The 27,481-nt window shown below is 37.0% G+C and overlaps 1 protein-coding gene across 1 annotated transcript in view; it reads right to left on the bottom strand.

Moving 5' to 3' along the window:
• The window catches only part of SMURF2 (SMAD specific E3 ubiquitin protein ligase 2), a 117,412-nt gene that overhangs the window by 10,762 nt on the left and 79,169 nt on the right, over positions 1 to 27,481 (bottom strand). Inside the window, exons 6-13 of the mRNA XM_039235975.1 lie at positions 22,910 to 22,994; positions 20,841 to 20,924; positions 18,079 to 18,281; positions 15,448 to 15,532; positions 10,304 to 10,462; positions 5,294 to 5,489; positions 3,625 to 3,728; positions 1,079 to 1,193 (exon numbers count right to left, since the gene is read on the bottom strand). Of these exons, the coding sequence (XP_039091906.1) occupies positions 1,079 to 1,193; positions 3,625 to 3,728; positions 5,294 to 5,489; positions 10,304 to 10,462; positions 15,448 to 15,532; positions 18,079 to 18,281; positions 20,841 to 20,924; positions 22,910 to 22,994 (1,031 nt within the window). The remainder of the gene's footprint in view (positions 1 to 1,078; positions 1,194 to 3,624; positions 3,729 to 5,293; positions 5,490 to 10,303; positions 10,463 to 15,447; positions 15,533 to 18,078; positions 18,282 to 20,840; positions 20,925 to 22,909; positions 22,995 to 27,481) is intronic.

Raw genomic sequence — 27,481 nt, 5'->3', positions numbered from 1 at the left:
CTCCAGGTAATAAGTAATCTTTAAGCTCTTAAAAAAAATTTTTTTTGAGAGACAGCAAGCACAAGCAAGGGAGGGGCAGAGGGACAGTGAGGGAGAGAATCTTAAGCAGCCTCCACTCCCACCATGGAGCCTGACATGGGGCTTGATCTCATGACTGTGAGATCACGACCGGAGCTGAAATCAGACCAACTAAGCCAACCCAGGGGCCCCTTAAGCTCCTCTTTAAACCTCTCTTGTATCTTAAAAATAGCTTTTGTTTCTTTTCAAAAGAAAACATTTAGAAAATATTGACAAGCAAAAACAAAAAATCACCCATAATCTAATACCCAGAAATAACTTCCATCAATATTATAGTATAGAGCTTTTTCAATGTTTGTAAACCCACATATTTAGCAAAATTGTATCACACTGTTCTGTAACCTTATTTTCACTTAATATATCGTGAATAACATCTTTATATGTCATTAACTACTGTCCCATAGTATCATTTTAGTGGCTATATAATATGCCATTCTATGGAAAGTTAACAGACATAACATAAAAACAACAAATTAATAAGAGCTACTAACTTTTGTTGAGTGCTTAATAATATATAATAGGGTTAACAATGTACAGCACCATGCTTAATACCTAATGTGCAGGGTCCCATTTAATTGTCACAACGCTTCTCTGAGTGTCAAGCTAAGTTTATTATTATTAGCAATGATAAAACCGAGGCTTAATCACAAAGCTAGTATAGGATCCGGATATGATCTCACATCTTTCTAATTCCAGAACCTAACCTCTTAAGCCATTACTGTAATTCTGCCTCATGTCATAATTTACTCAGTCCCTCTCTTATGGACAATGATGTTGCTTCCAGACAGGACTACTATAGACAGTGATGCAGTAAACATCCTGGAGCACAAACTACCGCACATACCCATAATCACTTACTTGAGAAAATCTTCTAAAGACAACTTGCTGTTGTGACTAGGACAGGGACGGTAATCCTTCATCTTAAATCACCCTGACTTTTCAACATCAAAAGCACTGCAGGTCACAGGTTAATTCACATCGTCATAACCACCAATCTTACCGGATTGACTGCAGAATCAGGATTGATCTGCAATGTGTAGATATCATCCCTTGAATACTGGAAGAGGCCATAGTAAGGATTCAACATTTCATGTGACAACAGATATAACCACTCCCTAGAAAGCAAGATGGGACACAAGAAATTTTTTGTTGATGAATTTTTTATTAAGATATGCTAGTAATTAATCATTTCAGCATGGAAATTTTTAAATAAAAGAACATAAAGCACTAACTAGTTATATAAAATGGCACTGGAAAATTCTACCGTGCCCTAAAAGCAAATGAAAATTCCTGTTTTACTAAACTGAAGTCACTTCTCACTCAATTTTGGGCAATTTTATGACATTTCAGTATCAGAAAGGATAAAAGTATTATTCAGAAGTGCCAACTACTCATTAGATGCTGCAGCCTAGTGGTCTGTTACTTTTAATTACTAAGTAAATTTCTAATCCAGGACAAACAGAAAATGAAATGTTTTGTTTCAAAACATCTGTGTGCTCTATACTATCCTGGTCCTTTCCTATCATGGGCAGATTTATACTGGTTTATTCTGATACATAACAAAGCATTAATTTACTCTCACTTTTGACAAGAGTGTGTTCTGTTGTTGGTATTGTTTAGTAAGGAAATTATCTCATTTCATCATCTTTTTTGTGTAAGCTTTAAAATACACCACAATAAAAGTATGAGTGGTCAGAGACTGCAAGGCATTTGGTACAGGTAGGAACACAGGGCAAGCCTGCATCTAGGGGTGGATTCCATACTACTCACTGGTTTCACGTGTACATCGGTGTTTTAAAAGCCACATAATAAACAGTACTATCACCTTAAACTTATTAAATTCCTTATTTTTTCAAAGTGTGAAGGATAACTGGTTATTCATCTTAAGGAAAGAAAAGCACTAGTCTAGGACGTGAAGAGATGTACTTCTAGCCTCAATTCTTGTCAGTCTTCCACTAGGAAAGCTATTTAAATAGGTCCTGATATTACAGATTAAACAGACTAATATGTTTTTAGGAAATGTAGTGAAACACGATTAACAAGAAAAATGTCTCAGAGTTCTGTAAGTGATGGAGTCTAAATCAAATCACTACCATTTATGTAATACTTGAAAAATCCTAGAGATCAAAAAAAGGACACGGTCTCCATCTAAGCAAGCTCACCCACACACTTAACGCTTACCTGACATGTCTTCTATGCTTTTTTATGCATTAATCCCAATTTTTGTTTTACCTTGGTAAATATTTAGGGCATACACACAAGCAGACTCCAGCTACTCTGGGGCTCTACTATACAATAAAGACCAGAAGCAGCAGTCCACTGCCACATTTCATGTTGTCTGCCCAAACCCTGGCAGTAGTGAGGTTAAGAAATAAACAACAAAAAAACCAAGTACTTATTTGACTTTACATATAATTACAGCTATTTAGATTCTATCAACAGATAATTAACAAGCTGTTCCCACAAGCATTCACATCTAGTGATGAGTAACTCGTCAGATTTCCACAGAAACTACCAAGTCCTAAGTGTGATGTACACATGATCAATTCTAAAGATCCAAACTAAAGAAACTATCCCATTTATAGGTAAAAAGGCCACAGAACAAAAATAACTCTACAGGTGAAAACAAGTAGCACTTAGTAATCATTATGGGACTTGGTAGAAACACAAAGTTAATTTAGGCTATATTTAGATTGGGGGAAGCAAAGTATCATGATGGTCCTTAGGATGTTTCAGTACAGAAGCTTTGTTTCTGCCACGTTTACATAAAGTGAATTTTCACACCTGCAAAAAAAAATGTATGACTGTATCATAAATATTACCTTCTGTATGGAAACTTTTTTTAATATTTTTGAGAGACACACACACACACACACACACAAATGAGAGCAGGAGAGGGACAGAAACAGAGGGAGACAAAGAATCTGAAGCAGGCTCCAGGCTCTGCGCTGTCAGCACAGAGCCCGTGCAGGGCTTGAACTCATGAACCGTGAGATCACAACCTGAGCCAAAGTCAGACACTCATCCAACTGAGCCACTCAGGTTCCCCTGTATGGAAACATTTTAGAAACCACTTATGACATACACATATGTTCACACATTTTACACATATTTTACACACCTACATGTACACACAAACATTATTTTAACAAGGTCAAAAAGCATGGCAATGGAAGCAAAGGAAAACAGCAATCAGTTTAGAATACAGGCTATTAAAATCTCAAGACGGCTCCTAACAATGTAAAGCAGAGAGAATAACACGTACTGAAGGAGAGAGACAGAGAAAACATAGGGCCCGCAGTTGCAGCCAGTTTTCGGAGAAAGTCACTGGGCTACGTGACCCATTAGGGAGTTCTCAATTACCCTTGTGGTGTCTCTACTTATCCCAACGCCAGCATGCATACATCTGTTAGGACAGTGTCTGTATTGCAAACATTTGGAAATGTTACACTAGAAAATAAATTATCAGAGAGAAGGTTCACCAGCAGAAGTATCTCAAACTTAGAAATATAACCATATGTCATTTGCTCAGGAGCAAGTCTTTACCTGGCAACCCCTCCATAGTCAAGGCCTTCTTCTCCACGAAATTTTATCATTAATCGCTTCCACAGATCTTTTGGTCTCATTTTCATGACCTGCCGATACGATTCCTGAAAAAATTTTAATATATTATTGTGACTAGGTGCTTTTAACTTATTTAAACTGTCACATTTTGCTTACAAAATGTACATTTATTAAAATAAGATGAAACCTATTCAGTAATCCAATTAATGGATAAACTCTAAGTGTTTGAAACTCATGGAACTGCTAAAAACAAGATGGATATAGCTTAATACTACTGAAATTAATTCATTTGATAAATATTATATTAAAAGCCTAAGGGCAAAACTCCATATTTTAGTTCTATGAACCACAGCAATCACTACACTCACATTAAAAACAGAATCTGATTGGGGCGCCTAGGTGGCTCAGTCAGTTGCATGTCCAACTTCCTCAGGTCATGACTGCACGTCTCATGAGCTCAAGCTCCATATCGAGCTCTGCACTGACAGCCTGGAGCCTGCCCTGGATTCTGTGTCTCCCTCTCTCTCTGCCCCTCCCCCACTGATGCTCTGTCTCTCTCTCAAAAATAAAAATTAAAAATTTTTTAAAAAGGCAATTTCATAAAATTACCAAATTTTTAAAATACCAAATTTTTAAAAACTATTTGACCTAATTTTAGGTCAGAGGTACCAACAGAAAGTAAAACTGAGAAAAAGAAAGCTCAAAAGAACAAAACGACTCATTAATGTGATCTTCATTAAACCAGCATCCTCATATTATTTTAAAATACAAATGATTGACTTGCAAAGTCAGAGCTATTCCAACAGAAAAAGTTCGGGGCGCCTGGGTGGCTCAGTTGGTTAAACGTCTGACTTTGGCTCAGGTCATGACCTCACTGTTCATGAGTTTGAACCCCATGTCGGGCTCTGTGCTGACAGCTCAGAGCCTGGAGCCTGTTTCAGATTCTGTCTCCCTCTCTCTCTGCCCCTCCCCCATTCGTGCTCTTGTCTCTCAAAAGTAATAAAATAATTTTTTAAAAAATTTTTAAGAAGAAAAAAGTTCATCCTTTAGGAAAAGGGTTATCAAATCCCCAAACATCTTTTGCCCACAAATCCTCTAATGGGTGGGAAACCCATGCCTTGGACCTCTAGGGCTATGACGTCCAAAGATAAAAGAATATACTAGAAAGGAAGATTTTTCAATAAATTAAAGAAGTAGTCCAAAAATAATTAAAATGATTTTTTTACTTAAGAGTCCCTCATCTTTTGGAAGAATTAGAAAGTAAGGGATAGGTACTATTTGTGGTCTTTTAAAGTTCATTAACAGGGCAGGGGCACTCGTTCGGCTCAGTCGGTATGAGCAAGTGACTCTTGCTCCCAGGTTGTAATGTCACTCCCCTACCAAGTGAAGAGCTTACTATAAAAATACATATATAAAAATTCATTAACAAGTATTTGCGATGCAGAGACTAAGCTGAACCAACTGGAATATTTCACACTCTTCATCCCATTCTCTGATCTTACTGCTTTTATTCCCTACAACTAAAAAAGAAATTAGTGAAAACTCTCCCATTCTTGAGAGATAGAGGAGTTCCAGAAAGCATTCTTAGAGAATACAGTAAAACACTGAAATTTAATTCTTCTCTATTTTAAAATAAGACTTGCCAATTTACCTCAAAAATCTCTTCCCTGGAAACCTCAATGCGGCAATGACCAGCCTGAGGCTGTTGTTGGGAAAGTTCTTGCCGCAAAATTTTTAATTTCTGAACCAGGTCTCGCTTGTACCGTGGGACTGTCAGACACTCCGCGTCATCAGGGCATAACGATACCACTTGCTGCTGCTGTTGGTCTTTTAATTGGTTCTGCCGACTAAAAGTAAACAGAAATGTTATTATTTGAAATGAAAGAGATCGCAGTTAAACATTTAAAAGACCATATATTAAGCAAGTCTGCGTGTATAATTTTCAGGCCTTAGGATATTCTTTGCTTGACATTTTGATGACAATAAACTAGCTCCAAAGTTTATGTCTCAGAATCCACACAAAGTGATGGAATTGGATAATGGAGTTTTATCCATTCAGCTTTATACAGCTGCTGAGAACACATTTCTCAAATACCATCTCCATTTTTTTCTGCATAGTTTACCATCACCCATTTTAAAATTCCGGTGTATGCCAAACCCCGTGCCTGTTATCTCGAGTCTGTCTCCCTGGAAGAGACAGACAGTTGGAGCTGGCAGTTTGGCAGGAGCCCCTTTTCCTATACGCGCGAAGTCTAGACCACAAGAATGTGGAAAGTCACGTGGAAGTTGCTGGCACAGAGAAATGAACACATTACAAGCAAGTCTAAGTACCTTATAAAGTGACTACTCTTTCTTTTTATTGTGGTACAATATATAACATGTAAAATGTACTATTTTAATCTTTTTTAATATAGTCAGTGGCATTAAGTACATTTACATTGTTGTACTCAAGTGACTTCTAAGTGTGCACATACATGGTTTACTACAAATACACGAAAATAACCTCCCAAGAACAGCAAAAATAGAATGCTTTCAAAAAGGCACATTACCTAGAGACTTGTTTTTAAAGAACCTTAAGATATAAAGAACTACTTAATTCCAATAAACTGTCAGGAAACAAAAAGTCTCATAATTCACTATGGACACCCATGCAGACACTGAATCATCTTGGAGTTTAACTTTACACACAACAGACAGAAGCATAATCTCCTTCCTAACCTAAACGTAAAGGGCAACAGTAGCCATAATACACTAAACAAAATTAATTTTAAGGTCTCCAACAAATCAACCAAAATGATTTTTTACGTAGTGTTTCTTATGTACCAGGGCAAACTGTATTCCTAAAACATATAACTACCCAGAGAAAATGCAGCTTTGAAGAAAATCACAAATCACTATTTACTATTCTCATAAACATGAAAGATGTTTTTTATACCCACATATAAACAAAAGCAAAACAGAATATTAAAGATACTCCTTAAATAACTGTATTAATCCTATGCCAAAAACAAAACAAAAATACCCACAAATGTGGGTATACTTCATACCGCACACAAAAATTAAATTCATAATCGATCAAAGACCTCCATGTAAAACCGAAAGCCATAAAACTCTTGAAACACAGAAGAAAATTTTCATGACCTATGTTAGGCCTTTCTTAGATATGACAACAAAAGTACAATCCAAAAGAACAAATGGATAAACTGAACTTCATCAAAATTTCAAAAGAGGGGTGCTGACTCAGTTAAGAGTTCAACTTCAGCTCAGGTGATGATCTCACAGTTTGTGGATTCGAGTCCAGCATGAGGCTCTCTGCTGTCAGCACAGAGATCACTTCAGATCCTCTGTCTCCCTCTCTCTCTGCCTCTATCCACCTCACATTCTCACCCTCCCTCTCTCAAAAATAAACATTAAAAAAATGTTTTTTAGTTTCAAAAGATACTGTAAGATAATGAAAAGACAAGTCACGGACTAGGAGAAAAATTTTCCAAAGCACATATCTGATATTTTAGGACTCTAAAACATCTAAAGAATGCTAAAAACTCAAACATTAATGAACTACTCAATTTTTTTAAAGAGGAGGCAAAATATTTCATCAAATAAGATACAAAGACAAGCACATGAGAAAACGTGCGTTAGTAGAGAAGCGCAAATTACAACCACAAGGGGGTGCCACCACACACCTACACATGGTAGGTGACCCACACCAAATGTTCGCAAGGAGCGGGAGCAACTCCACGTCTCCCCCACTGCGGGAGACAGTGTCAAATGGTACAATCGCTCTGAAAAACAACCTGCCATTTTTTTTAAGTTAAACATAAATCATGTGATGTAGCTGTTCTCCTCGTAGGTGCTCATTTATCTCAGAGAAGAGGGTAGACTTACACATAAATGTCCATGATAGTTTTGTCATAACCAAAACTGGGAATAATCCAAACATCATCAACAGGTAAATGGATAAATTGTGGTATATCCATATAATGGAATACCATCTAGCAATGGAAATAAAGGAACTATATACACACAACAGAGTTGAATCTCAAATAATTACACTGGGTAAAAGAAACAAAACAGACTACATACTGCAGGAATCCATTTACCTAACACTCTAGAAAATGCAAACTAATACATAGTGACAGGAAGTAGATCAGAGATTAGGTGAAGATGGAGTGTGCTGTGGACTGAATTGTGCCCAGAAAGATGTGTTGAAATCCAAACTTGGTACCTGTAAACATGACCTTATTTAGAAACAGTCTCTGTAGATATACTAAGAGGAGGTCATACTGCCATCAGGGTGGCCCTAAATGCAATACACTGGTATCCTTATAAAAAGAGGGAAATTTGGATCCAGACACACAAAAAGATGTGGAATAACAAATGCACTTGGGGCGCCTGGGTGGCTTAGTCGGTTAAGCGTCCGACTTTCGCTTGGGTCATGATCTCGCGGTTCGTGGGTTCAAGCCCCGCGTCGGGCTCTGTGCTGACTGCCAGTTCAGGGCCTGGAGCCTGTTTCAGTCTGTGACTCCCTCTCTCTCTGACCCTCCCCTGCTCATGCTGTCTCTCTCTCTCTCTCCTAAAAATAAATAAAACATTAAAAAAAAAAAAAATGCACTTGGCATTCCTGGTTCCTGACACGGAACTCCTAAAATCCTTTGTTTCCAGTGTGACAGAGAGGACAGGAGTGTCCTTTGTTCTAGTATTTGATCTTTGCCTCCAGTTTGACACAGAGCTCCTAAATTCCTTATAATTTCTGGGTGATTTAAAAAAAATTTTTTTTTAATGTTTATTCATTTTTGAGAAAAGAGAGAGAGAGCGAGCACAAGCAAGGGAGGGGCAGAGAGAAAGAGACAGAGACACAGAATCTGAAGCAGGCTCCAGGCTCTGAGCTGTCAGCACAGAGCCCGGCACGATTTGAACCCACAAACCATGAGATCATGACCTAAGCCGAGGTCAGATGCTGAACTGACTGAGCCACCCAGGCGCCCCAGGAGCATTTTTTGTTTTAATGAGGTAATTCTTAGTGGGGGGCCTAGAGATCTTCAGAATGGGTGCTGGTCACTAGAAAAATCAAAGCTTGATTAGAAGCCTGGAATTTTCAGCCTCATCCTCCCAACCTCTGAGGAGAAGAGAGAGCTGGAGACTGAGTTACTACTAATTGATCACATGTAGGTGACGACATCTCCATAAACTCCCTAAATGACAGTGTGCAGAGAGCTCCCAGGCTGGTGAACACACTGAGGCCCTGGGAGGGTGAAGCGCCCAGAGAGGGCCTGGAAGCTCTTGGTTCCCCACCCCATGCCTTGCCCTATGCACCTCTTCCATTTGGAGGTTCCCGGGTTGTATCCTTTATAATAAACTGGTAATGGTAAATAAAGTATTTCCAGGAGTTTTGTGAGCCATTCTAGCAAATTACTGAGCCCCAGAAGAAGTCATGAGAACTCCCTGATTTACAGGTTAAGAAGAACCAGAGAAGGCCTTGGACTTGGGATTGGCGTCTGAAGAGGTAATGGTCTTGTGAGACTGAGCTCTTAACCTGCAGGGTCTGGTACTAACCGCACGTAGTGTCAGAACTGAATTTCATCCTCGTACATCCAGTTGCTGTCCAGAGATCTGGAGAACTGATAGGTTTGAGGGAAAAACCTGCCCATTTGGAGTCAGAGGTATCACAAATCACAGAAGGCCACGGGAAGGCAAAGACATGTGATGATGTGTCTACAAGCCAAGGAACAGCAAGCTTTTCCGGCAACTAGCAGACGCTAAGAGAGAATCATAGAACAGATTCTTCTTCAGAGCCTCTACAGGGGACCAACCAGCTCTGCTACACCTTGATCCTAAGGAGAAGCCATTTCTGTTGTTTTAAACCAGCCAGCAGGAGGTGTTTTGTTATGGCTGCCCTACCTCCAGGAGGAGGACTTCAGAAGCACGAGGGAATTCTGCAGGATGGAGATGTTCACAATCCACATTGTGGGGATGGTTTCCCAGGTGTAGAACATGTCAAAACTTAATGACACACTTTAAATATGCACAGTTTACTGTATGTCAATTACATTTCAATAAGGGGGATTTTTTAAAATACCTGGGATGGGGGTGCCTGGGTCGCTAAGTAGGTTAAGCGTCCGACTCTTAACTTTCGCTCAGATCATGATTTGAGAGTTCATGGGTTCAAGCCCCACATGGGACTCTACACTGACAGTGGAGAGCCTGCTTGGGATTCTCTCTCTCTCCCTCTCTACACCCCTCCCCTGAGCGTGGCATGCTCTCTTCTTCTCTCTCAAAAGAAATAAACTTAAAAAAATTTTTTTAAACAAACAAAAAACCACATAAAAACCGTGGGATGGATTCAGCTCTCCTGGAGCTATGTCTGATGCTCTCAGGAAAAAGATAAAAAACAATCCCCCTAGAAAGCGTCCTGTCTCTTCAAGCATGCTACGTGCACCTTTGATACATATCCTTTCCTTCAGGCTTCAGGACAGGTTCCTACTTCAGTACAGTGTGATTAAAATGTTTCTGTATCAGAGTAAAACTTGTCATATTCTCATAAAATTCTGTCCAACAAAAGTAACTTAAAATTGAGGAGAACATTCTATCACATTACAAAAAGCACCTTCAGTCTTCTCTTGTTCAGGCTTGCATTTTAACACGTATTGTTTCAAAAACTTACTTTAAAACTAAATGCAAGTTAGCAGAGAGCCGAGGATCTGTAAATTGTGTTGTTCTGTTGTTATGGTCAACGAAATAAACTCTGCCTGTTGCAGTATTACGGATCTCCCATCCAGGAGGCAATGGACCAAGCTCTTCACAATTGATGTTGCTAAGATCCCTGCAAAAACAAATATAAAATAAAAAATACCTCATTGCTGGGCCTGCTGAGCCAAGCAAGTGTAAATGACACAGAACAATTCCATGAAGTCTGAGAAAATGTATTGTTCCAGAAACCTGAGATGTTCGGCTAGAATCTTTAATTCCCAATGGTTTAACAAACTTGCATATCCAAAACCCAATTCATAAATGGCTCAGGAACTTATCACATAGCCTACATTTTTAGTAAGTTCATTCCTGGGCCTTAATGTAATACAGATTTCAAATTAATATAAAAGCAATCACAACATTTGCCAACATAAACTGTACTTCAATACTTGTCTGACACAATACTGTTTTACAAATGTCAGTGATAGAAGGAATGAAATGTTTTCTAAAATCTCCCTTCAATTATTTTTCCTTATTACACCATCAAAGTTGTGTAAATAAATGTTCTTTCCATATTAATTTATAACAAAACTGGAAATGTTATTTAATTTAGAGATTCCGAAAATAATTACAGCATGTATTTTAAAGGAAAATTGCTCCATTTTGAATTTTGAAAGCTTATATAAAGCTAGTAAATGAAGAACCTGTTTAAGACACCTAAGGAAGAATGCTTGAAGGCTCATTGCTACTTAGTAAAATAAGTAAAAAGACTTTTTTTAATGGATCAAAGACCATTGTTACTGTATCACACAGTCTTAAAATACTACTGTATGTGGACAAAGATTTACAGGACCTTAAAGAATAAGATAAAAACATATCTAATGTAAACAAACTGTAATAGATAATTATACTGATGAATCTCATCAAAATCATGTTTTAAAAGTCAAATTAGAAAAAGATTTTTCCTGAAATAAACCCTTCTTGGTTTTGGTGAAACAAAATGGCAGACACACATAAGCACACAGACATTTGTTACAACAGTGATCTGACTTGTGCTTAAAGGTGCTCCAAGAGACTTCTTCTACAAACTGAGGCTTAGGAAAAACACTGCTAGTCTCTCTCCAAAGAGGATAGAGGAAAAGTTTCAAGGATCCTCCTCAAATTTAAGGGGGGGAAAAAAAAGGTGACTTGAGCTGGAGCCGGTACCAGCGGCAGGGGCACACCTGCCAGAGAGGAGTTGTTAAGTGGGAAACTCGGCCCCAGGCCAGCAGCAAGCTTGGGAAAGGAAATCTGGAACTTCTCTACTACACTGAGAACTCAAAGGGAAGATGAAATGAGTCCAGGAAAACTTCCTCAACTCCCACTTTAGGTCCACGGAACTCCAACTAATTAAGATCGAACAAACTCACAAAGATCACCATGCACTCCTGAAAGAAAAGTCATGATGATTAAGAGTGAGTAGAAACAATAAACCACAGAATTAGATCCCTAAGTACCATCAGAGATCAAACAGAATGGCTATGCTATGCAACGCTTAATTTTTTTTTAATAGGTGGGGTGACTAGGTGGCTGTCAGTTAAGCATCTGACTAGATTTCCACTCATGTCATGATCTCACGTTCGTGAGATCAAGTCCCGTGTCAGGCTCCATGCTAACAGTGCAGAGCCTGCTTGGGACTCTCTCTCCCGCTCTTCCCCTCTCCCACACGTGCTCTCTCTCTTCCCCTCTCTTTCAAAATAAACAAATTAAACTCAAAAAAGGGAAAAATTAAACACATGGATTTTTAATGGAAACATTAGAAATGAAAAGTGATTACTAAAACCAAAGAACGATTAATTCTTTTGATATAATGCAGAATTTGGTATAAATCAAATGATATAAAATGTAAATTATACAATCATTTTATTCAGAATTTTATAAATCCATAGTTACACATGGGAGAGCTCTAAAGAATGGATTAAAAGAGCAGTGAACTGGAAGCAATCTTTATGTCCAGTTGGGAAATGATTAAAGAAAAATGGAATGTTATGCAGCCATAAAAACACAGATCTGGACTGCAAGTCTACAACATGTGCAGTGTAATGAACAAACAACAAGGCATTAATCACTGTTTCAAAGGGAAATGCAAAAGATGACGAAACGGGACTTCTCAGATAAATCTAAGTTTACTGGGTATCTTTAAATAAAATAAAAGTGGCTGAGTTATACTACTTTGTAAATGTCTTTGAACAGTAAAGATATTTTAATATATTCTAAATCATCACTGTCTGCTTTGATATAAGAAGTCCAGACAAAAGGCATATTTAAAGATTCCTCCAAAACAAAAGATATGATACACATTTTTATACTAACAATTTAGAACATAGAGACTAAAGAAAAATAATCCAGAGCACTATTTTATGAAGTCATTATTCAATACTCAACACAAAATATTCTCAAACCTTTATAGAAACTCTGTACTCATTAATGAAAAGCTGAGAGCTGAATGTTTCCTTAGGAATAAGAAACATTACTAACACTGGTCCCCAAAACTCTCTCAACCTCTAATGCAAGCTTACATACTTTCCTTTCAACAGATAGCTCACAAGATCAACTTTCTCACTACTGTAAATCATTTAGTTAAAAAAAAGACAATTATTTTTCTTCTATACATTTCCTGCCAATGATTTTAAATAACTTTATAGAAAAGCTCATTACTGACCTACAATTTATACACACACGCCAAAACACTTCTTTTCATAACTTATATAACAAAACTTGCTTCCCAAAGTTAGGCCATTGGATCTTCTTTTTTCAGTGAGCTTATTAAGAAAATGAAAATTTCCTCCCCATTATTTTTTTAAACAGTTTTTATCATCAAGACACAGAAATGACAACCTTGATAGAATAATTAATGATATAGCACATTCCTTGGTTGCCACCCAGAAAGATTCTAATTAAGCTGTATCACAAAGTAAAACATTTACATTATAATAGCTTCATTTATAAATAACAGTTAACTCTTGAATAATACAGGTTTAAAGTGTGCAGGTCCACTTATATGCAGATTTTTTACAGTACAGTACTTACTCTAAGTGTGTTCTCTCCTCCCTATGATTTCCTTAACGTTTTTTCTGTAGCTTACTTTAAGGATACATACATATGTAATACATATAGCATACAAAATATGTGTTAATCAACTGTTTGTGTTATCAGTAAGGCTTATGGTCAACAGTGGGCTATTAGCAAAGCTTTGCGAGAGTGAAAAGTCACACAGAGATTTTCAACTGTGCAGGTGGTCAGTGCCCCTAACCCCTGCATTGTTCGAGGATCAACTGTAAATACAGAGAATCAGAGCAATCCAAGATCAGCTAGTCACATCTGTTTTTGATTCAAATACATGACTCTTGACAAGTAGAGCTCTGAGTATAAATTTAGGCAGAAAAAGATCTCTTGACCCTCCATATGTCTTTTTTTTTTTTTTTTTTTTTTTTTTGGAGAAGGGGAATGTTGTACTTAAAATACAGAGTATCTTCACCTCACAAAGGTGTGTGTGCAGCATACTAAACTCATTTAGAATTCAGAACTCAATGTTTTTTTGCAGCTTCAACTGAACTACTTGACACTTTGCATCTGTTCATTAGAAAATAACTCGAAAGACCTAAATAGTTTGAAAACTTATTTGATACTAAGATGTATCAAAAGTTATGCTAAATTACAAAAATTGATTTGTGTGTCATTCCATCTTCTTAGTTAAAAGATAGCTGACATTTTGGTTAACAAATGCACTCAACCATGCCTATAGTTTAAATGTACAAATTCTGGTATTTAAAAGAAATGTAATTCATGAGACACCATGACCAAGGGTGCAAGAATGGTTCATTATTTGAAAATTAATCAATGTAATCGGTCATATTAACAGATTAAAAAAGAAAATCACGATAGTACCAATTGATGCCAAAAAAAAAAAGGGACAAAGTGTTTTTTTTTTTTTTTTTTTTTATTTCTAGGAGAGAGAGAGACAGCGTGAGCAGGGGAGGGTCAGAGAGAGAGGGAGTCACAGATTGAAACAGGCTNGAGAGAGAGAGACAGCGTGAGCAGGGGAGGGTCAGAGAGAGAGGGAGTCACAGATTGAAACAGGCTCCAGGCTCTGAGCTGGCAGTCAGCACAGAGGGACAAAAGTTTTAAGTAAATAAATAAATAAGGCGTGCCTGGGTGGCTTAGTCAGTTAAGCGTCCAACTTGATTTTGGCTCAGGTCATGATCTCATGATGGTTCATGAGTTTCAGCCTTGCATCAGGCTCTGTGCTGACAGTTCAGAGCCTGGAGCCTGCTTCGGATTCTGTGTGTGTGTGTGTCTCTCTCTCTGCCCCTCCCAACTCATGCTCCGCCTCCCTCTCTCTCTCTCTCAAAAATAAACATTAAAAAAAATTTTTTTAATAAAATTTAATTAGGTTATTTCTTTTATACATTAAAACAAAAATTAAGGAATACATAAAAGAACATTGACTATTCTCATATTAGGTTAAATTAAATAAATTTTTTAAAAAGCCTAACCAGGGGCACCTGGGTGGCTCAGTATGTTAAGGGTCTGACTTCAGCTCAGGTCATATTCTTGCAGTTCATGAGTTCAAGCCCCACGTGGGCTCTGTGCTGACAGCTCAGAGCCTGGAGCTGCTTCAGATTCTGTGTCTCTCTCTCTCCCTCTCTGGCCCTCCCCTGCTTGTTCTTTGTCTATCTCAAAAATAAATAAACAGTTAAAAAATAAAAAATAAATTTTATAAGTCTAACCAGAAATAAAAATATCAATTTGTTACCCTTTAAAAAGGGGGAAGGGGATGTAGGTTTTTAAGGTTTTTTTATGTTATTCTCCACGTCAATTTTCAAACTCAAAAAGACCCATGTTTCCACCCTGACTTTTTTTAAGGGTGACAATGTAGAAGGACTGGGGGCTGGCTAGGGGCAGGGCACTGGGGTGAGACTCCAGAGAAACAGGAAAGGCTTTCCACTAAATGTAACTGAAATGACTGTCACAAACAGACTTTTACATAAACCACTGTAAGCTGAAGATTAAATAATCAAAAAAATCCTAGGTAAACAGGTATGCAGTGGTGTGAAGAGTATTTGGATTGATTCTTACCTAGGCACTCTTGGATCATGCCATGTGCTCACACCAGTCTGAGTATGTAAGAAATACACCTGACCTTGCTGTGTTGTCCTCTGTTCTGTAAAATTAAGAAACACTAACAATAAAGACATATTCATTCAGAATGTCCAAATCAAAGACAGCTATTGATAATAGAATTATGTTAATAAATTCTCCAAATTACCAATTTACTATTGCCATTTTTTTCTTGACTCAATACATTTTCTCCTAGAAACAACCTTATAAGTGGTGATGAGGGCCAGAGGCCAGCTATCTAAAAGCCAACAAATTTACAATGTGGCTCAAATACTAAACACGTTGCTATGGAAAAGAGAAAACAAGATTGTCACAGTATCAATATTTAAACAAAACAAACATGAAGAAATAATCTTTTCTTTGTCTTAAAGTGGAGCAAAGAACAAAGGCGAACAAAAGAAAGCTCAGAGGAAGAGGCTAACCAGCCGTGAAGAGATGCTGCAGGACTTGCCAAAACTCTGACAGGGTTTGCAGGCTGGTAATACTTGTTTGTTATTCCTAATTTTATACCAAAACTTATGTATTTTCTTTTCTTGAGAGAGGTATATTCTCAAGACTACATTTAGACTCAAACAAAGGCAAAAAGATGGAATACACCACTAGGAGACACACTCTGTAGTCAAAAATAGACAAAGATACAAAAATAAGCAAGTTAAAAAGAGAAGGACTAAAAGAACAGGCATGCATTCAGGGGAGAAAAAGGTCAAAGGCGAAATGAACTCTGAGCTCTTGGGAAGAAAGTAAGGAAGCCAGAGCAAAGATGGGGTATGTGTTGAAGAGTTTCTTCTACAGTGGTTTTTAGGCTTTGTGTTTTTAAGCAATAGAACCACTTGTCTTTAAACAAAATCCAATGAAAAATTCTAACATATAAAGTGGTGAAACTACTGATAATATTTATCAGTATAAATTTGTTTATAAGCCTTATAATAAAGTCAATTTAAAGTTTATGCTTCTTAAAATTATAAACATAAAAAAATATTTAAAATTGGTGACAGACAACAGGTGCATAAATTTCAGCCCTGGTGTCCACTTTACTCCTAGGTTTTAGTTGTACAAAATTCGTTTTTAATGCAAACCACACAAGTAAAATAAAAATATAACCACCCCAACTCCAAACAGCTTGCCTTATAATCTCAATTACAGAGAAATGACAGAAGATACTTTATTCTAGGGTCTGAACATTAATAACAGCAACCAGAGTTTACTAAGTGCTTCCTGTGCTGGACACCGTATCAGGCACTTCACATGAAATCACCCCTCCTCTCTCGCAACAAACCTATATGGGACTATTAATTTTCCCATTTTATGGAAGATAAACTGAGGCTCAGAGAAATTAATGTGCCCAGTGTCACACAACTAATATGTGGCAAAGCCAGGATATGAACCCAGGTCTGTCTGTCTCCCAAACCCATGCTCTCATCACTGTGCTACCTGGGTTATTAACCTGTGCAGCACAGCACAATTAGTGGAGCAATTGTTTTTTTTTTAATTAAAGAATTAAATATATTTTTAAAATAAAATGAGAATTATGCATTTACAGAACAGTTTAAAACATATGGTAGAAGAAAATAAAGTACAAGTTAGATCAGGCGATTCCCAATGTTGGTCATTAGGGGTCACCATCAGCCCAGGATGGTTTATCTACAGGCTGTTGAGAGGGCAAGGATGTAATTAGTTTGGTTAACTTTTAGCAAGAAAGGAAAAGTCAAGTTCATAGTATCTGCAAGAGCATTCACAAGTTGTGATTAATTTACAAAGTTCTGTATTCAACTAGAAGATTCAAGTTATCTTCCACATGAAATTCTGTAATTTAGGAAATTATATAAGATTATAATAATTGTATACAGGGGCGCCTGGGTGGCTCAGTTAGGCTTCGGCTCAGGTCATGATCTCATGGTTTGTGGGTTCGAGCCCCGCGTCGGGCTCTGTGCTGACAGGCAGCTCAGAGCCAGGAGCCTGCTTCAAATTCTGTATCTCCCTCTCTCTCTGACCCTCCCCTGCTCACGCTGTGTCTCTCTCTCTCTTTCTCAGAAATAAAAACATTAAAAAAAATTTTTAATAATTGTATACAAACACAGAAGTGACTAAATCATTTACAACAATAACCCAAATCATTCAGATATCCAAAATTACAGACAACACAGATATACAGATACCATAAGAAATATGCTTCTGAAGTTACTTGTAAAAATTACAGGTCTAGAAAATTAGACTCCAGGTCTGTCTTCAGATTAGCATTATCAATAACTATATCATCTTACCTTTATATAGTGCCTATTTGCAAAGTCATCTCACATTGTTCCGTGTACTCTTCACAATACCTTTGTGACAAGGAGAGGTGTCACTCACCTCATTACATTATAAAGTATGTGCAAAAGGGCTGAGGTTAAATGACTAGCCCAAGTCAAACCGCTGGTTAGGCCGGCCTCTACCACTTCAAAGACTTTTCAGATTGGGAGGTTTTACACATTTATTTTCATGCAGAATCCCTAAGCCCAGATTAATAGCTTCTTTACAGCTGATTTTCTGGCTTTCTTAGCAGACTGAAATCAGTAAATTACACTTTATTTTTTCCCCTGCTAGTCATACCATAGCCTTCCGGTAGGTCTGGAGGAGTATGTAAATGTGTCCTGCTCATGTAATTTCTATGTCGTTGTGACCGGACTCTCCTCTCAGCCAGTCTGGGATCCGAAGACTGTCCACACGTTGCACCATTTGTTCCACTAATTGGAGTGTTCTCATCAACAAAGCAGCTAAGAGGTCTGCCAGGACTAGAATATTCAGATGCTGGTCTATTGAAAAGTAACAGGGAAAAAAAAGTTACTCAAGTACGGTATCAAAAGTAGAGTTCTCTAGACAATGCATGTACTGCAGGAACAATCACAAGGAAATGGAGTGATCAATGCAAATAGAATGATTTCAAGAACTCTGAATAAAAGCAAGCCTGACACCTTTAAGTACAAACTCATGTGATAAAGCAGACTGTCAATTATTTATTTAAATCATTTTATACTGGTCTTAATTACATTTTATATGAAATCCACATATATTTACAGATGCGAGTACTAGTTTACAAAGCATTACTTGACTTATTAGCCTCAGCCTACCTCTCAGACCTGACTTCCCACCTTTCTCTCACTCCACTTCTGGACATTCTTCCTATTCCCTGAACTTACCAAGATCCATTTACCTTTAGTGCTGGAAAGGAGCCCTTCCTCTCACCTCAAAAGCTTTTTTCTCCTATTCTCCCTAGGGAGACAGGCTCCTTCTTGTCATTCAAATAATAGCTTAAGCTTAAATGTCTGAGAGGCCTTTCTTGACCTTCAATCCTAAAGTAGTCATCCAGGCATTTGATAAGTACATCACCCTACTTTCGCAGCACAGCAATTATTTGACACTTTTTTTTTTATCTGCATCCTTGTTTGTTTTCCCTTACTAGAATATTTACTGAGAGAAGAAAGTATGACTAGTTTGTTTCCTACTATATATATCCCCTGCACCTAGAACAGTGCTTGGTGTATATATATGTGTGCACATACATTATACACACACACACACACACACACACACACACACACACACACACACACACATATATATAAAAACTCAAAGAACTTCCAGTATACTGGTAGGTCATCCAAAATATAAGAGGATAATCAACAGGGTTTTTTTGTTGTTTTTTTTAAATGTTTTATTTTTTATTTATTTCTAGGAGAGAGAGAGAGACCGCATGAGCAGGGGAGGGTCAGAGAGGGAGTCACAGACTGAAACAGGCTCCAGGCTCTGAGCTGGCAGTCAGCACAGAGCCCGACGCGGGGCTCGAACCCACGAACCGCGAGATCATGACCTAAGCGAAAGTCGGACGCTTAACCGACTAAGCCACCCAGGCGCCCCTCAACAGGGTTTTTTTTAATATGTTTATTTAGTTTTGACAGACAGCATGAGCAGGGGAGGGGCAGAGCGAGAGGGAGATACAGAATCTCAAACAGGCTCCAGTCTCTGAGCTGTCAGCACAGACCCTGACGCGGGGCTCGAACTCACAAACCGTGAGATCATGACCTGAGCAGAAGTTGGACACTTAACCACCTGAGCCAGCCAGGTGGCCCAAGAGTTAATTTTTAACATTTACAACCACAATCAACTTTATACTGGTGGAAATTAAAGTCAACTTCATCAGTTAAAGGAGTTAGAAGGAACTGGACTTCACTAAAGCACTAACACAGGTACACATTCATTTACACTCAGATGCAATAAAAATGGGTTCTCTGACTTCATTAGAATCCTTGGCAGTTTAATAAACTAAAAATACAACTCTCAAATAAGCATCTTTTAAAATGCCAACATGAGCTAAGGTCTTACCTGAGAATCATAATAGGGAAAACTGATTTAATGAGTTAAGCAATTAATCCTCCAAAAATAAAAGTAGGTATAGCTTACAGAATCATTCGATGTTCTATGTCCGGTGCCAGTCTTGCTTAGGAAAAGGGGGCGGAGGGCAAAACAAACAATGACTAGAAGTGGCACATAAACTTTGTTCTGATTAAAAAGCAAAAAGGAAATTCAGCCACCTATCCTATTCATTAACAGTTACTTTAAAAAGTACTTTCTTAGAATTTCCAAAAATTATCTTACATCCTCATGTCTCTATATACATTAAACTCCATGAAGGCCCTTCCACCTCATTCCCTGTTAAAGGGCAGATGCTGAGCACAGTGCCTGGCATATGACCCTTTGGTGAACTGAATGATAGTTGTTACTGCTATTCTGAACACTTTTCACCACCTTCCCCTCACCTGGTTAAATTTTAACATTCTTCAGGATTTAGTTCAGAAATTTCCCTTCTTCAGAGTTCTCCTTTGCAATTTCTACCATCCCCTTGCTCCTCGCTCTAAGTTAGGTGCCCTCCATATGGTTTCAGAGCACCTGGGTTCTTATCTTGATGATAGACCTTACTACGTGTAATATAATAATATAATCATATCCCTACATGACTGAACAAATGACGATCCTGTATATATATATTCTCTTACAGCCATTCAGTAACAGACTCAAAAAAAACTTTCAGAGTCCCAGAAATAAGATGACTTCTTGATTTATTCAGTTAACTCGTTTAATAAATACTTATTAGGTACCATCATAGGCTCTAGAGCTACAATAACAGGATGACTTGCTAAACAATCTTTATTGAAAATTACTTTTTGAAAAAAATAATGGCACTTGTTGTAAGATCTACTGATCTTGAGCAGTATAAACCAAGAAAGGAAATCTGGTAAAACTGACAGATATACAGAAAGTGACGACTTCAGGAAGGCAAATAGCACAACCACAGGAAGATCTCTGTGTGTTCTCACCGTGTTGGGCGTTCCCACTGAGTAGTTCTTGTTATGTGGTTTAGATACTGGATTCTTCCAGAGGCAGTTCGCCTTTCTTCCCAGCTTAAATAAAAATTGAGAGATAAGGCATTAAGAAGTGGATACAGAATGTTTCTAAGGCAATAACCGAGCCAGGAAGACATCTGCAATTATAAATCAGAATGACAAACTGAAAAATCAATACAAAGAATACAGGAAATTTTTTCAACTTATTTTAAAAATGTACACTGTATCTTCTGGAATTCTGAAGCTTCTAAAATATTTCCACTGAGGTGTGACTAATATTCTCCATCAGCCAAACTCAGAATTTTTCAATAATGTCAGCAAGGCTCAATTAAATTAGACTAATTTCTCCAGAAGTTAGCAGTGAAAAAAATGCCATACTAAAAACAAAAATCAAATCTAAGTTTTAAAATTAAACCTAATGTTAAAGTATATAAAGCTTTTAAAACATTTGGCCTACCCAAATTAAATTTTTAAAAAGATTTGTACTTCCTCCTCAATAACTTTTTAATGCATGCAACAATAAGAAAATAGGCAAATGACCACAGAAATGTGATAATGTTAATATTTCCACCAAAACCCAAGCAGAGGTTTAGAGGCCATAAAAAACAGGAAATAAAAAGATGCTAAGAAGTCTTTTCCCGTGATTACAATTAGAGTAATGCAGTGTTTATCAATTAATTTATAAATTACACATACATAAGACTGTATTACAAAATGTACACCAAATATTTAAAGGATACAACATAAAAACAAATGGGAAAAAAAGTACAGTAAAGAACAAGCTTAGAAAAATAAGCCTTGCATTGTTGTAATCTCTTAACATTATTTAGTTATTTCATCCTAAACTTCCCCTTCAAAATTACCATTTTCTACCTCCCATCCATAAAAATTAACATATATATCAAGAAGTTAAAGTGAAGTATAAGCAGAATTAAATTGTGGCAATTTTTAAGAATTTAAACAAAGTGAGCAAATACCCTGACTTGGATGTAAAATGCTCTATCAAAAATAACTGAAGTCAAAACTCAACCAATTTATACACTTGAAATAATTCCCTTTATGTAAACTACACTTCACTCAACTTAATTAAACATACTTTGAAAGTTAAAAATGAAGTCAGAAAAGTGTCAGCACTAGTGTCAAACAAAGAGAGCAGTGATCAAAAGCATGAGCTTTGGAATCAAGGCTTAATTAAGTCTGTGTTTCAGTCTACCATTGACTATGTGGCCTTTAAGGCAAGTTAACTCCTCTGAACCAGAGGTTTTAATCTGTGGAATGAATGAGGTTAACAACAGTAGAGGCAGTAGTAGTAATAGTAGCTAATCATTTATACATGCATGTGTGTGTATATATATATAATTTATATATTAAGGACTTAATATATGCAAAACATTGTGCTGAGTGCTTTACATGAATTATTTAATCCTCTCCATTTGTGACATATATACTATTATCACCATCCTCTTCTAGAAATAAATATAAACCAATGTTTACAGAAGTTAAATGAACTGATTAAATTCATAAAGCCTGTAAACAGAAAGACTGGAATCCAGACAGTCTAATTCCAGAATCCATGCATGAGTTAAATGATCTAATATATTACATAAAATGCTTATAACAGTATCTGACACATACATACTCAATAAATGTTTCTATGTTGTCATAATGTTTACTCCACAATCTCTATCCCATCCCTCTAAATGGAATAATGTCTCAGATTCAGCACTTATATGCCTTGTTTTGAATAATTTAATCAAAAAGGTGTTCTTTTAAATATATAATATTTACAGGAGAGTTATATTTGTCAAGAAATTTGACTGTCTCCTAGCCAAAATTCCTAAAAAAATAAATTTAACACATCTAATTCATGGGTTTATTTTATAAATTTGACATGACAAGATTCCTCACTCATCTTCCAAGTACAAGGAAAATCTAGATTCTGGAACTGATCAGCAAATTTCTAAAGTATACAATGAATGCCAACTTATTTGTCATTATTTCAAGGACATTATCAACATACTTCTCTAATGATTTCCGCTTACCCATCTGGTAAATCATTATCGAATAAGCGACTGCAGTCCACAACTTGTCCTCCTGTGCCTATTCGGTCTCTGGACTGAAGACTTACTATAACACACACACACACACACAAATCACTAAGAATAATTACAGGAAAGATTTTCTACAATTTTCAATATATATCTTTAAGAGACATCTGGCTTATCTTATTTTAATACTTTAGAATGAATTCCTTAGCTTCTAATAAATTCTGTAATTTCTTTTTCCATGAGATTTTTTTTCCCTTTAGGAGTGATATCAGAATTTTATGATTTTTTTTTATGCTTTATCATGTTCATGGATGGAGTCTAAATCCTTTCTGCCTATTGTAATGGGGCAATGCAAGCCCTCTGCTATACTTAAGAGAGGCATAACACATGAAAGGTATATTCACATACGGAAGAACTGGAAAAGTTCACGTTAATTTGGGTTTACTTCTTGACCCACCTTTAAAATACCAAACAAACAAAAACTGGATTCTGGCAACAGGGCAACACTTAGATTCCATAAGTTAAACCCTACAACGTTATCTAATGTGGTATGAAACTACTACTATAAATATGGAAGCAAGAGACATAAACTCTAGACTAGGCTCTAACTCTAGTTTAGAGTACTAAACTCTAGTTTAGTACGATGACCTTGAACAAAACACTTAAAATTCTAAACGTTTACATAATCCCAATCTAAATAATGAGGAAGTTAGAATAACTGATAAGCCTGAAGTTCTTCCTTGTTGCTCTAATATTCTTTATTTCTATTTTTGGTAAGTCTCTCAAAACACAGAATAGGAACAGGGAAACTTGACTACAACCAAACTTCATTTTTTCTTTTTGTTCCCCCCACATCTCTTTATTTTGAGAGAGAGACAGAGAGAGAAAAAGGAAAAGAATCCGAAGCAGGCTCTGCACCATCAGCAGAGCCCAACATGAACCGTGAGATCACGAAGTTGGATGCTTAACTGACTATACCCAAGCGTTGTAAATAGATTACTACATAAAATATGGTATTTTAAGACCCTTCATTCTAGGAAGGGTCTCATAATTCTGAAATCATCTGGTTCTGTAAAAATTTTGAACAATCAGAAAGTTCAACACATCACTCTTTTATATGAATGTTATTTATAGGTGACATGGTAACATACCTCTCCTCAGTAAATATAAGCAAAATGTTTTATGAAAATTATACTAGAAAACATTAACCAGCTTTTATACATAAAAGCGAAGTGAAATGCTTACCCAGATATAATCACTGTAAAAACAATGTATTTTCTCATTAGCATTGCTTAGAATAATATTAAGACTAAAAATTAAGGATTTCATGAGCTTCAGCCCCAGAATGCTATATTACAAGACACTTAAGCAATTTCTGGTGGGTTTGTGTTTTTAAATGGTCTAATTTTAGCAAAATATAAAAGGAGTCATAAAAATACTATGTTTATAAGAGCACTGTTCATTAACACTAAAACACCAGAAACAATCTAAACAAACAGCAATAATGGACTGGTTACCTTAATTATCTGCCCACCATGGACTACCACACAACATTAACAATGCTATAGAAATGGGGGCACATGGGTGGCTCAGTCGGTTAAGTGTCTGGCTCTTGATTTTGCCTCAGGTCACAATCTCATGGTTCATGGGATGGAGCCCCACATCAGGCTCTACGCTGACAATGTGGAGCCTACTTGGGATTCTCTCTCTCCTCTCTCTGACCCTCCCCAGCTCACACTCTCTCTCAAAATAAATAAACATTAAAAAAGCATTTTTTTAAACTTTTTTTTTTTTTAATTTATTTATTTCTAGGAGAGAGAGAGAGAGACAGCGTGAGCAGGGGAGGGTCAGAGAGAGAGGGAGTCACAGACTGAAACAGGCTCCAGGCTCTGAGCTGGCAGTCAGCACAGAGCCCGACGCGGGGCTCGAACCCACGAACCGCGAGATCATGACCCGAGCGAAAGTCGGACACTTAACCAACTACGCCACCCGGGCGCCCCGCATTTTTTTAAACTCTTAAAAATGCTTTAGAAATATGTCCATCATCATCAACAACAACAACAAAAGAATGTTTAGGACAGATTAACACAGTTTATTTAAAATTCTAACAGTATAATCTCACTTTAAAAAACAGAAAAGGTATATGCATCAAGGTAATGACAATGATGGCATATTATGGATGTTCCTTATGTTCTCTATTTTTATAGTGTAACAAGAAAGGGAAAACTTCACAAGAGATGGTAAGAAATGAGTAACATTTTTAAATGTAAGGGAAAAGATGTATAACTTTGAATCAGTCATCTCAATTTGAGAGATTAAAAAAATTTTTTTAACGTTTTATTTTATTTTTTGAGAGACAGAGAGAGACAGAGCATGAGCAGGGGAGAGGCGGAGAGAAGGGGAAACACAGAATCTAACCCAGGCTCCAGGCTCTGAGCTGTCAGCACAGAGCCTAATGTGGGGCTTGAACCCATGAACATGAGATCATGACGTGAGCTAAAATCAGATGCTCAACAGAGTGAGCCACCCAGGTACCCCTGGGAGATTTTTTCCTAAGGTAATACTCCAAGAAAAGGATAAAGCTAAGTCTCCAAAAATACTTACAAGTTTCAATGTTATAATAGCAAAAAAATCACTTAACAGTCCAGCAATTATGACATATTGATATAATTCATCCTTTTAATAGTAATAATGGTTACAGTAAGTGAAAGAAAACAATTTTATATTCACTGAACTCTGAAAATTTTATATTCACTGAAAACCATAAAAAACATAGACATATCAAAGTATATAAAATTATTAGAGATATATATTTTTATTTAAAGTTAGTATTCTAGAGTACTTTTCTCCATTTCTCAAAAAGATGTTATAAATACCTATTTATAATTATTTTTTAATATTTATTTTGAGAGGGGGAGAGAGAGAGAGTATGAGCAGAGGAGGGGCTGAGAGAGAAGGAGAGAGAGAATCTCAAGCAGACAGTACTGTCAGCATAGAGCCCAATAGAGGGCTCGAACTCACAAACCATGAGATCATGATGTGAGCTGAAATCAAGTGTTGGATATTTAACAGACAAGCTGCCCAGGCGCCCCTATAATTATCTGCAAAGGTCTAACAGCAAGAACTAGAATTCACTGTTTTTTTAAATGGCAGGATCATAAAGCATAATGTTTGAGTCCAACTTACCTCTAGTATGAAAACTAAATTCATACAAAAGCTTCAAATTTAAGTACATATGCACAAATTTTAAAATAAAACATTTCTTTTTTATATAGCATACTCCATAGATATATTTCTAACTGCTGACAAAGGAAAATTTGCTGTTTTTATAAATGCCAATTTACACCTAGTAAAACTATTTGGTTACTACTGGACATTAGTTGGCAAACATTATAGAACACGCCAAATCAAATAAAGTAAGAACAATCACATTTAAAAGTCTTCTTTAGGACAAATATCATATGTTTGCACATATAGGAGGATTAGGAGGAACTTAACTGAGGACCATGGGGGAGAAAAAGGGGGAAATGGTGGGGGAAGGGGAGAGAGGCAAACCATGAGAGACTCTTGAATGCTGAGAAACAAACTGAGGACTGATGGGTGTGGTGTGGAGGGGGGTGATGGGCATGGAGGAGGGCACTTGTGGGGATGAGAACTGGGTGTTATAGGGAAACCAATTTGACAATAAACTATTTGTAAAAAAATAAAAAATAAAAAAAATAAAAGTCTTCTTTGCCAGTATTTTTTTTACTCTCTTCTCAACCTGAGAATGACAAATTCTCACTCAAGCTACAGTGTAGATACTTCCCTGGGATAACTACCACAGGGCTGGCAATTCACTATGAACCCAATTCATTTCCTGGGAAAATGAAGCCCTTCAAAAGTAACTTCAGTAACTGAAACCTCTGATTGCATTATGAACCTATCAACTTATCCTAAATTCTGCTCTGTAGTGAAGTGGTAAGATTCTACTTGCATTTTTATTTTATTTGAAGAAGCCCCAAAGGAGCCCATCTCAGTGTCCCCCTACCATGCTGTGTTATCTTTTTTTTTTTTTAATGTTTATTTTTGAAAGAGAAACAGAACGTAAGTGGGAGAGGGGCAGAGAGAGAGGGAGACACAGAATCTGAAGCCAGCTCCAGGCTCTGAGCTGTCAGCACAGAGTCTGACGCAGGGCTTGAACGCACAGGCCATTAGATCATGATCTGAGCCAAAGTCAGACAGTTAACAGACTGAGCCACTCAGGCACCCCACCACACTATGTATCTTGATCAAAGCCCAATCAATCCATCAATTCTTATGTGTCCGAAAATTTTACATAAAGCTCTTCCTCTGAGTCAATTCAAGACAGACCATTAAGTGCCTATGAGTAAGGTACTCTACCCTTTTCCAATCAGTGCTATACTATCCTTCCTCATTTTTTTCCAATTAGCATCATTATTATAAAACTATAAAGCATTAAACCAAGTTCAATAGAATACTCTTACTCAAAAATCAGTTTAAGGATTATTTTTAGAAAAATTTTAGGTCCTCTGCAAAATTTGTCTTAGTGCTCTACTGTATTAG

The sequence above is a fragment of the Hyaena hyaena genome, unplaced genomic scaffold, assembly GCF_003009895.1.
Source record: "Hyaena hyaena isolate Hyena2069 unplaced genomic scaffold, ASM300989v1 scaffold_104, whole genome shotgun sequence".
NCBI classification, from domain to species: Eukaryota; Metazoa; Chordata; class Mammalia; order Carnivora; family Hyaenidae; genus Hyaena; species Hyaena hyaena.
Note: the sequence above shows the minus strand (reverse complement) of the source record. Positions and strands in the feature narration are given on the sequence as shown.